This window comes from Sitophilus oryzae, unplaced genomic scaffold (genome assembly GCF_002938485.1).
Source record: "Sitophilus oryzae breed Bouriz unplaced genomic scaffold, Soryzae_2.0 scaffold_1790_pilon_pilon, whole genome shotgun sequence".
Lineage (NCBI taxonomy): Eukaryota > Metazoa > Arthropoda > Insecta > Coleoptera > Curculionidae > Sitophilus > Sitophilus oryzae.
Genome location: NW_022146491.1, coordinates 183,212 through 195,537, shown reverse-complemented (window position 1 = coordinate 195,537; position 12,326 = coordinate 183,212). Strand labels below are relative to the sequence as shown.

General features: G+C 40.2%; 1 protein-coding gene across 1 annotated transcript; it reads right to left on the bottom strand.

Annotated features, from left to right (window-relative positions):
• Nucleotides 1-1,876: 1,876 nt before the first annotated feature.
• On the bottom strand, nucleotides 1,877-9,060 carry LOC115882633 (DNA mismatch repair protein Msh2-like). The gene is made up of 3 exons (XM_030900824.1): nucleotides 8,693-9,060; nucleotides 2,985-3,156; nucleotides 1,877-1,930 (listed from the first exon to the last, which is right to left on the bottom strand). Exons 1-3 carry the CDS (start codon nucleotides 9,058-9,060, stop codon nucleotides 1,877-1,879), a joined length of 594 nt encoding a protein of 197 aa, XP_030756684.1.
• Nucleotides 9,061-12,326: the final 3,266 nt, after the last annotated feature.

Here is a 12,326-nt window from a genome sequence, read left to right as displayed (position 1 = left end):
GGTTGAGACAAAAGTCACACGAGAGATTATAGAGCTATAATTTGGCAGGACTTTGACAAGCGTCAAAAATGACTAAAATCCTAAAATCTAAAGGCGAGTTCATACCATCGGGCGTCCGTGTTTGTCGTTCATCGTTCTGCCAAACCAATAAAATTGAAATTACGATCTGTCATTTTTTTATAATAAACCAATAAAAGCTGGTAAAAAACAACAAGACACGACGACGTATGACGGATTTATATTTTAAACCCATCCATAGATAACTTAAAAATAATTAGAACTTTTTTTATGTAAAATTAGAATAGATTGGTATGGACGGTCATCTGCGTTTCTTCTGTCATCGTCTGTCGAAATCTTACCCTGAGAAAAAAAACAGAGTTAGTACATACAAAGCAAGTTAAATAAAGGCTTATAAAAATAGCCTCAAATGAGGAAACTAAATAAAAAAGAATGTCACTTGACATTAGCAACCTCCCAAGATAAGATAGATCAGCTCATCGTTTTGATATAATATACTTTTGAATTGAGAGAGTAATTTGAATTTGAATTGAAAAATTAAACAGAAAATATTTTGATTATTTCCCGATAGATTATTGTGTGGCACCATCATGCCCGCGGCGCCATCCCCCCACCCCCGTTCAGCAGCCGCACATACCGGAAAACCTTTTCCCCCATTACCATCAATAAAAATAAAATTGAATAAAAAAATGAAATATATTTCTTTGTTTGAATCTTTGTAAATGTCAGAGAAAAAAAATCGAATTGAAAATCGTTTCCGTAATACGGCCATACGCGCCACCGGTGGAGGCTATGCATCGACTGAATGAGGCTGACTGTCGGTCACTTAATTCAGTTAGCGCATCGTCGGAGCGTTTTAAATTCGAGCGTGGGATAAATTGGCGAGTGTCAAAGCTTAGTGTTATTTGTATAGCGTGGTAATAGGGTGTCCATTTTTTATAACAAGAAAAAAAAAAAAAAAAAAAAAAAAAAAAAAAAAAAAAACTTAACTTTTTAACGCATAACACGTCGTAACATAAGAACCACATTCGATATTGAACACTTTTTTTATTTAGTTGTTGAAAGTGATCGTATGCTTTACATATGTTTAAGAGGTAAGGAAAAAATCGATAGGTGTTTTTTTTTTCCATTCAAAATTAACCACCCATCTTTACTTTTGAATAATAGCAATTTTTCAGCAATCGTGTAACTTTTTTTATTCATAAAGATTTTCAGATACTTGCCTGTCGAAGAAAATTAGCGAGAAATGGTTAAGAAAAGGGTTTTGAGAAGAGCTACAAGTCAATTATTGTCTAATTAGATTGGGTCGAGATAGTCGATTTGAATTCAGAGTTTTAACAGCGCGAGCCACGTTCGAACACTAACTCAATTCCACTTATTTTCCAAAAAATTCAAGTGTTTCTAACTTGCACTTAACAATTTTCAAGCTATAGTTAGGATAATGCGGCGATAACAGACGATATCGTTTAAGGTAAATAGAACAAATATGTGTTTTTGCGCCAACTATCCTTTCGAGATTTCGAGCCTTCCCAAACACCCACGATTTTTTTTTCTGCATACTAACTACTGGGAACAAACAACAATCATAATAAAAATGAAACTTCTACACCCTGTATCTGCGAAACTAAGCATTTTCGGACATACATTTACACAAACTTTTTTACTTATTTTTATCTGTAGAATATGCTGCCAAAGTTTTCGGAATACAGTTCGGGTCACCCTGTATAGTAAATCACTAAATAAAATATAGATGTATTTAAAATAAAATATAATAAGTTGACTGGAAAATGCTAAAAAGTCCAGATAAATTTTCATTGGCACGTCTCTGGATATTTTATGAATGAAATCGGCCATGTTTTTAGAAAGCTATGTTCCCCTTACCGTTGCCCCGTTGTGTCATCGGTTTATCAGACTGTAATGTTTGTTACAAATTCGTAGGTAATGTTTCATTAAAAAAATATATAATCCCATTCACGAAAGCTGATAAATAGACATTTACAACCGCCAGAGTGAGGCAACTTTCTTATTGTCTTAAGACTGGTGACGACCCAAATCCTCCTGGCCCAAACAAGGATAGGCGAATTTATCAACCTGGGGCGCTATTCTGTACACGGCATCGACAATTGTCGGTATCGGTAAGTTACGACAGCTCTCGATACGTATTTGTATATAGTAAAAATGTGTTAATTGTTGTTGTCATAGTTACCGATCAGAATCGCAAGTTTGTACCGACGAGGATCGGTATCTCTACCGTGCCCTTGTTAACCTCACGGTAGAGATACCGAGAGTCGTCGGTACAAATTTGTGATATCTGCCATAGGAACGATCGGTAACTATGACAACAACAATCAACACATGTTTACTATATACAAATACATACCGATAGCTGTCGGTAACTTACCGATACCGACGATTGTACAGAATAGCGCCCCTGGATAACTGTTACATCAAACCAAATATAGATAGACATAGGAGAGGATCATTGGAATATTCAGTTCGACACAATCATCATCTTTCCTGAATTGGACTATATAATTTTTTTAAATCACCTAATATACAGGGTGTCCCAGAAATAAGTGCAAGTATTTTAAGGGGTGGTAGTCCTCGATAAAAGAAACATATTTTCTCTTTATTGTTTTTCAAATATGTCCAAAATAACGGAGTTATTTTACTTTGAAAATTTCCAAAAAAATGATTTTTTGCTAAAATTTCTTTTCTGGATTTTCTTTCTTGTAAATTTAATCTACTACCTATGTTGCCATATTATCAAGAAATTATTTTTTTTTAAATAAAAACTAAAAAAATCCAAAAACTTCAAAAAAATACTTCAAAAAAGTGTTTCTGAGGTTGAACTATACTACCAGTTAAAATACTTGCACTTATTTCTGGGACACCCTGTATAAACACCCAGAAATAATGTTTAGGATAGAACATTTCATGTAATAAAAACATATTATTTTTTTCACCTTAAGTATTGTGGATGTCTCTACCATCTCCAGCATAAAAGTAGACAACCCTTTGAGTTGGCAGTCGTCTGCACCAACCCTGGCAAGAATTCCGTCGACTAGAGAGATTTCTGCGAAATCGCAAGGTACAAAACAGCCAATATGGGCCATAAGCACAGCTACACCTATAGACCTAAAAGAACAAAAATTATTACTTACCTCCATAATACCAAAATTCCTTTTTTTTTTTTTTTTTTTTTTTCCACAATAAAGGGGCCGCGTCCTCTGCCGGAAACACTGCATTACTGTGAGGTCTATTGTGTTTGTCCCCTTTTTATATCTGCACCCATTCTCCTATCCCTGTGCCCTGCACTAACTTATGCAGGTCCTTGATATGATAGTTCCTCCGGTTCTAGCCTAGCTTTCTCAAATAAAAAGTGTCGCTTGCGATCCAGAGCCTCGCAGTGACATATTATGTGCTCCGCTGTTTCAGGATCTTTAGCGCAAAGTCTGCAGCAAAGACTTCCTTGATACAGATTGAGCTTGTTCAGGTAACACTTGACAGCCATATGTCCTGTCAAGAGGACTGTTGTAATCCGCAATTTATTCCTGCTAAGCATTAGCAGTTCTTTTGCGGTTTTGGAGCTAGGTCCTTGGATAAAAGCCTTGCTGTGCCTGTGCCCGTGTCGGTTTCTCCAGTGGACATTCTGCTTTTTCCTGATCCAGAGTTTTAGTGCACTACGGGCCATACATTTGGGTATTCCCAGTACTGGCTCTGGACCAAGATAAGATGCCGATGATCCTTGCCTAGCTAGCTCATCGGCTTTTTCGTTGCCTTGGATGCCGCTGTGGCCCGGCACCTAGAATAATTTAATTCTGTTCCGTCGAGCCATAGCTTCCAGTTCACCTAGGCATTCCCAGACGAGTCTCGACGAACCTTTGGGCTCATAAGCGCTCCAAGTGCCGCCTGACTGTCTGAGCATATATTGATGAGCTTATCTGAATAAGCTCTTCTATTGTTTTCTCTCGCACATTGTAGAATGGCGAAGATTTCTGTCTGGAATACGGTTGAGTGTTTACCCAAGGAAAATGATAAACTTGCCCTTGGTCTTTCCCCAAATACTCCAGCTCCTGTTCCTTCAGCGGTCTTTGACCCGTCTGTATACCAGGTTAGTCCATCCTGAAGGAATGTTATATCTGTCCACATTCCTCGATCCATTTTGTTTACCTCGAATGGTTTGTGGTAGTGATAAAGAGGGGTCATTTGGTCCGATCTCATTTGGAGTAGAGGTCCCTCAATAGGATTTCCCATCTTTGAGTGTCCTGTTTCTGTCCTATTTCCCAAGACACTTTGTTGTTGATAAAGTCCCATTCTTGCCTCCGCCTAGATCACTATGTGAAGAGGCGGAAGGTCCAGAAGCGCCTCCATTGATGCAGTGAGCGTTGATTTCATGGCCCCTGTTATGCTCAGACAAGCAAGTCTTTGCACCTTGCTGAGGCTGAGCATTGTTGTTTGTTGCATTACCTTAGGCCACCATACCAAGGATGCATATGTTACTGAAGGCCTCACTACTCCAGTGTACAGCCAGTGCACCATCTGTGGTCTAAGGCCCCAGATTTTTCCATGAAAGCGTCTGACTACCGCTAGTGTAGTCACCGCCCTCCTTGTGACATTTTCCAAATGTCGGTTCCAGGTCAGTTTGGTATCAAGCGTGATTCCTAGATACTTGACCTCCCCCGAGAGAGCAATCTCATCGCCGCAGAGTCTCAGAGGGCCTAGTCCCTCAAGTATTCTGCGCTTGGTGAAGAGGATTATTACGGTCTTTGTAGGACTAATATTTAGTCCCTCCCTGTGTCACACCATAATTCCACAATCTTCAAGGCCTTTGCATTCTGCTCCCTTACTGTTGTGTTAAACTTACCTCTGACTAACACGACCAAATCGTCTGCATATCCCAGAGTGTTGAAACCAGCCCTGTTGAGACTATTAAGCAGTCCGTCCATAACGAGATTCCACAGCAGAGGGGAGAGAACTCCCCTGCGGGCATCCTCCCGCCACCCGGACCGCAACAGTCTCATTTAGGAGGGTGGTATATGCCACTCGACTTTTTGAGCATGCAGTCTATCCACCTGCAGCAGGTCTCCTCTAATCCGAGGGTTCCTTGTAGCTCTCGTCAGTGACTGAAATGAGGGTGTTATCAAACGCCCCTTCTATGTCGAGGAATGCCCCTAAAAGCACTTCTCTTGTTTCGAACGTCGACTCCACTTTGCTTACTAGCTGATAGAGTGCCGATTCGGTTGATCTTCCTGCTGTATAGGCATGCTGGTCTTGGTGAAATGGTCTTTTCCCCCATTATTTCATCCCTAACATACCTGTCCATTAGTTTCTCAAGAGCCTTTAGTACGAACGACATAAGACTGATGGGCCTAAAGCCTTTGCCGTAGAATAGTCCAGACGCCCATTCTTGGGTATAAAGCTACCCTGGTCAGCCTCCAAATTCTCAGTATATATCCTAAGGCCAGACTAGCTCTTAGTAGTGTACAAAGTTTGCTCGTCAGTAGAGTCTGGTCCTTTCTGGAGCATTATTGGACAAATACCGTCCGGTCCCGGTGATTTGTATGGCTCAAATGAGCTTATAGCCCATTTTAACTTTGATTGGTCAATCACCCTTTTGGAAACCTGCCAGTCTTCCCTTGAGGCTCTTCTCGTGAAGTTCTCAAGTCCACTACTCTTCCAGGTTTCTGGGGATTGTCTCAAGGCTGTTGATCTGGGAAAGTGTGCCCGAAAGAGTTCGGTCAGCGTCTCTTCCCAGTGGATAATGTATTCTCCTGCACTAGTTACAAGAGAGTTAATTGAGGTCTGAGAGTCCTTAGAGAGTATTTTTGAAGTCTGGCACATTCTGAGGTACTATCAATGCCCTCGCAGTACCTCCTCCAAGATAATCTCTTTGCTCTCTTCAGTTCCTTGTTATATTCGGTCAAAGAGGTCTTATATTCCCCCAATCGCCGGATCTTTTGCCCTATTCCAGTTTTTCCTTACCTGCCTTCTCCTTGCCTCTAGCTGGACGGTCCAATTATTCCAGGTCTGGTTGGTCTTGTATTCAATTCCTGTGTGGTCCCTCTCAGTTGAATCTCTGTGTGAATGGATACCCCACGTCTAGAATTGGCTTGCCATAGGGGAATTGCAGCAGGCTTCGCCTCTGGGGTTTGTGTCTGTGCTTCCCCAGAAGGGGTGTGTTGCCCAGTTTGTGGCTTCTGACAGTCTGGGGCAGTTTTCCTCAAAGAAGATCTGATCGCGTCAGTCAATTGCTCCGCGACCAGTTCCACCTCAGTCGCATTCCTTACCATTGATTTGATACTCGTCAGTTTGCTAGTTAGGTCTGCCCCAAAGGCTTCCCAATTTGCATTCCGAGGATCACGGTAGGTTTCTACGGTCCTTTGTATTCCCGAGATTTCAAACCTTATGTGTTTGTGGTCCGAGCAACTCTCCTCCTCTGACACACTCCAGTTTTTATGAAATTGCTAACAAAGTGGTGGCTAATTTAGATCTATAACTTCCTGCCTTTGTGTGGTCACAAAAGTAGGCCTGTTACCTTTATTCATTACGTCTAAATTATTTGCCATAAAGAATTGCAGCAGAGCTTCGCCTCTAGGGTTTGTGTCTGTGCTTCCCCAGAGAGTGTGGTGCGGATTTGCGTCCGAGCCAATGATCAACTGAGATCCATTTCCTCTGCAGTACCTCACTAGCTCTTCCACAGTCTCTGGTGGTGGTGGATCAGGGTCATCGAAAGGAAGATAAGCCGATCCGATTATAATGTCCTTCGGCCCTTCTCCGTTCGTTTTTATGTGTACCGCTGTCAGATCATTGTTACAGAATTTTAGTAAGGGCAGTACTTTTATGTGTGTTTTAATTAGTATGCAGGTCCTAGGTCTGTCAGAGGTTCTACTGTATATAAGTTCCACCCCGACTCCCTTGAGGTCTTTTATTTGACCCTGGTTTATCCAGGGTTCTTGTATCAAGGCAATGTCACAGGTCTCCATTACCTTACAGAGGACAGCCGTAGCTGCCCTACTGTGGTGCAGGTTCGCCTGGACGACCCTCATTTCGAGACTCAGCGCCCTTCAGTGCCCGGAAGAAGACCCGTCCGAGCTTATAGTAAGCCTAGAACTGGGTCTGCTCAAGGGCACTAAAAGACGCTAAGTCGATGGAGAAGGCGATGGTTTGGCCATTCTTCTCCACCTTCCTGCTTAGTGTAAGCCAGTCTCCCACATTCAGGCTAGGGTTTTGACGCCCAAGCCAGGTACTGACTTCACTTTCCTCGACTGTCTCTGGTATCCAGACGAGGACTTTTGGTCTCTTAAGAAGGTCCTTAGAGTTGACCGTAGTCAAGTCCGCCCCTTCCCAGAGATTGTTTAAGCCGGCTACAGTATGCTGCAGCCATTCTTTGGTGAGGTCGTTGGCACATGAGATCCAAAGAATCCCTCCCACGTACCTAGTTCCCTCAAACTGCGGCGGACTCTGGCTCCCTGAAGGTGTTTCAGTCAATGCCGCCAACAGCCTCGCTTGAATCAGGTCCGCTTGCTCCTGACTCAGTGTTGTCTCGGGATGGCGTCTGGAAATCACCGCCATCCTAAGTTCCCTTGAGGCGTCACTGTAAGAAACACCAGTCTGCACTTCCGTGCTCCTGGGTTTCTTCCTCAGACTGGCCACAGGTGGTGTAGAGAGTCCGAGTGCGGTCTTTTTTTTGCCCGTACTTTCCTCCTTTTTCTTGGCTGGAGTGGAGCAGGTTGACGGTCCGGGTTTGTCCGTTTTCCCTCCTCTCTTTGCCCTATATTTCTTAGCAGGGTTCTCCCTTGTCCAGGTTCCTTCTGCTATTTTTTTAGCTTTCAGGATCCTCTTTTTCTGTGCTCCTGAAATTCTCTTGTTCCGCAGGCCTATGTTTCCAAGTCCTGTGGTTATATTTGACACCTCGGCAGGCTGTTTCTCACGATCCGCAGACGACTCTGCCCTCGTTGTACTTGGCCCAGCGTCGGTGTCTGGTTCTGCTCCAGAGTCTTCCCTTTCGGGATTCTCCGGAACATTTCTTGAGGAGTCACTCATTTCTGAGTCCTCCTCGTTCGTTTTTTTGGTTTTTTTATGTTCTCTGTCCATAGTTCCCACGAGTAGGGGCGAAAGAAGGTCAACGCCTGCAGAGCACCCAGTGCAGACGCAAGGCATGTTACTATGGGAGATTGCCCGGTATCCCATAGGCTCCGTTTGAGACACCCGTTTGAGGCACGGGTGCCATTCATCCATCGGCACGGATCGCGTGACACCTTGGATTAGCTTGTGTAATGTGTGTGTGTGTAAGTGTATGTATGTGTAAGTGTGTTAGTGAGGTGTGCTTTGTATTCTTCTTTGTCTGGCCTCTCCTCAGAGACCTGTTCGGCATGGGAGACCCTGCCAGTAGTTACCTACCGCCGACATAGCCCTCTGAGTCATTGAAGCACACAAGCCCCACCGGTCCGTCAAACCGAGAATACATAGGTGGTTTGTTTTGAGTATCATTTTTTCGAATATGTCAAACTCATTGACCAAAAGACTAAGAAAGGAGTCTCTCAAATACTTTTTTTATATTCATACCTTTCCTTTTCCGTCTATACAATAGAGTGTTTATACAACCATATTTTAACTCAAAATCAAATTTAAATTTTATAGAAAGCAAAAATCTTGAATAAAAATAACTCACCTAATGTAAGTACTTTTGCCTCCCATATTAGGTCCGGTTATGACAAAGAAGAACTTGTCGTTCTTATCAAATTCCGCGTCGTTTGGAATATAAGACACGTGTTCTTGGTTCTCCAAACATGGATGACGGACTTTGCTCAGTTTCAGAACGCCTTCTGAAGCAGGTTTCAGAACTGGACGCCTGTAAGGAACTCTGGCAGTTACTGACACTGTTGCAAAAGAGCATAGGACATCTAACATGGCTAGGATCATGTTCAGGCTTCTTACTGAATCAGCATAACCAACTGAAAATAGAATAGTTATTCGTGACTCCACTTTAACTGTGATTTTTTTATATCCTGTTGTATGTATCCTATTTACTCTAGGCATTACATGATAAACTATATTTCATTAATTAAACTTTTAGTTACGTAATCAAGGGCGCGATTTTTAAATTCATTGTTGCCAACCATGGACATATTCGGAGCCGGCGCCGTGCTGACTAACTGGAATTTAAATTTCGCGCTGGGGATTCACGTGGGAGCTCTGTTGTAAAAAAATGTCAAGTTGCCGCATTTATTTATTTATTTCCTGCCATTCATTTGTTTTGACACTTTAGTTTTGTATTACGAGTTTTTGGTTTAAATGAATTGTGTTGTTTAAGCTGAAAAAAAAAATGTTACTTTAAGCTGAAAATTGTTTACTAGCAGACCTTGCAGTCGAACATTGTTCTTTTTAGAACCTCTTTTAGTGCGAAGAGTACAAGATAGCTTAACAGCCATAAAAAAAACACATCGCAAAATTATTAAATATTCTGAACAGGAAAGCGGTAGCACAGATTATACAGATTATAATCTTTGTTTTCTTTATTGTTTCGTGGTTCCAATTTTCGGAATCGGGCACTAGTTAGGTGACTAGTTTGCGCACATAGCACGCCCACTTATGGCCTCTAAAATTGTGCACAGCGCCTGACCGGCACAGTTATTAGAGAGATATCGGAAAACCCTGGGAAAACCGAATAGCGTCATCCAGTATTTACGCGTACCTTATCATGGTTACGATATGCGCGAGTCTTTGGCGCGAGTCAATTTTTAACGCAACACCCGCTAATAACGTTACCGCCTGACGTAATTTGCGGATCAATTACACCAAGCGCTCTTTCTAAATAACCTCTGATAACGTTTAAACATTGCTTAAATGGGCATGTGCGGGTATTTGACAACCGGAGCCGGCCGGCGAGATCTTTTATTTTAGGTTATGTTTGAATTATTGCTTTAATTTTATTAGGTAATTTGATATTTAAGTAGCTGCGATTAGTTTTAATTAAATAAATATGGCCCAAAATATGGATTCAACCTCTTCCAATACTAAAGAACCTATAAAGAGTCTTAGGTTTACAGCAGATGACGACTTAGCCCTTCTAAGAGAATTTGTTGCTTGTTGCCCTAAACCCACTGGCAGACGTTGAACAATAAAGCACTGAAAATAACCACTTTAGCCCTTTAGTTTTAAAATACCTAGTAAACAAAACAATTTCAAAGTTTTAAATTCAAAGTTAGGTTAAGTTTAAATAGCGGACGCGACGCGATCAGAATTCTTTCCAATCCGATAACTATAAATTAAGAGAGTTAATACCACCTCACGTAAAGGAAATAATACCTGGCCTTATTAACGTCCATGCACGCTATTCGGTTTAGCGATATCTCTCTATTACGCTGTTTATTGTTATTTTACGCGAGTTTATTTTTGCGCACAGGAAATTTGACTCGTTTGCACATCGTCATAAAAAACAATTTTCGTACCACGAATTAGGGACAAGATTTTTATCTGTATACTTATAGGATACCTAATCTGTAGCGGTAGTAATGGCCCTCTATGTCCCTTAAGCGCTGTTAAGAAGGCCAGTTTGTTGGTGTAATAACTGTTTATATATTTATACTTAATTTATTATTGTTTCGTAAAATATTTTTTTGATTAAAAGAAAATATATAAAAGTGGAGCTGTGCCGGTCAAGCTTAATCACGTGACTAAAAGTTGATTTGGTAACTTGGAGACATACAACGAATGGTAAATGTGTCTTTTATGTGAATGAGAAACCCCACAAAGCAAGAGTGGCTCTTGGGTGTCTTCGTCAATGCGCCCTCTACAAATTACACTAAAATTTGTAAATGACACGGTGACAGACACCCGAAAGTAATAGATCACTTCATGCACCTATAATACACAATTATCTTCTACATTAAAGATAAATCAACAATACTACGATTGTTACGCGAGTTTTGCAATGGTGCCAAACTAAAAATTCAGTACTAAAAGTACAGTACAATTATGCAGTTTATATCTATTTCAAAGTTTTGTACGTGTATATTACTGATTATTAGACACTATATTTGACTGATTTTTAGGCACTCTATATTTGATTGATTTTTGACAGATATTTTAGTCACTAAATAAAAGTATATCAAAAATGTTAAAAGTTTCAACTACATTGTTTTAATATTTCCCTAAATATTAGGTATAAACCTTCAAAATAAAAAGTATAGTCTGTGAAACGAATAACTTTGAATTTGACAATTGCTGTCCTCCATTCGCGAACTGTGAGTTCCAGGCTTTACGCCCTGGGGCTACTCGAGAACGGTTCTGAAAGGAGCGGTGCGCGATAGCCTGGTGCCTCCATATGGCGCTGAACTGTTCTGGAACTTTATGACTCAATTGAATGGAGTGAGAGTATCGCGTTCTTGAACAGTTCAGAGCTGCTCAACTGCGTGAAAGGAGGACAGCAAATTTGACTATTGTTAATTTTATTAGGTTAGCAACTTGCGGCCATGCTGACGCAATGCCGTCTCTAATAGAACAGCCTCGGAGCGAGATTTATGACGTCACGCTAACATAATTATTCCTTATATTTGGCTGAAATCGTACTCCATACTCAATGTAGATAGTTTTAGTATTAAGAATAATAATTTTAAAAAATATGTGGTCATCTTTGGACAAGTGTATATTAGTTTATTAATTGCAGTAAACATTGTGTGGTGTGTGGTGTGAATATTTTATATGCAATTGTTTGGATTATATTTGACACTATTTTTTTTATATGACACAACACTGATGAAGGCTATAATGTTAGCCGCTGACGCATTTTTTTCTATGATATTGTATTATTTGCAAATATAATTTTTCGAACATTGATACTTGCAAAATATATGTATATATAAATTTTGTGAATGCAAATAATAATACATCACTATTAGTATATATTGAATGTTTTTTGTTAAATTAGATCGATTTTCAAACCCTAAAATTTAAAATATATTTTACATTTTACCCATTATCTTATGTACCTATTCATTATTTGTATATTGTAAAACATTTGCTGCATTTGTATGGTTCATAGTTTATTTGCCAAAGTATTTATTACTATAAATAGGTATATATATTATATTTATTAACTCTATATTATGTATATTTCATATCAACTATATCATTTTTAAAATACAAACCAAAAATACGAGGAATAATTATGTTTTCCATGTATTCTACAACATAATTATTAATCCGTAACTTAATTAGCGTGACGTCATAAATCTCGCTCCGAGGCTGTTCTATTAGAGACGGCATTGGTCTGATATTTAGAAATGTCAAAAGCTGATGACATT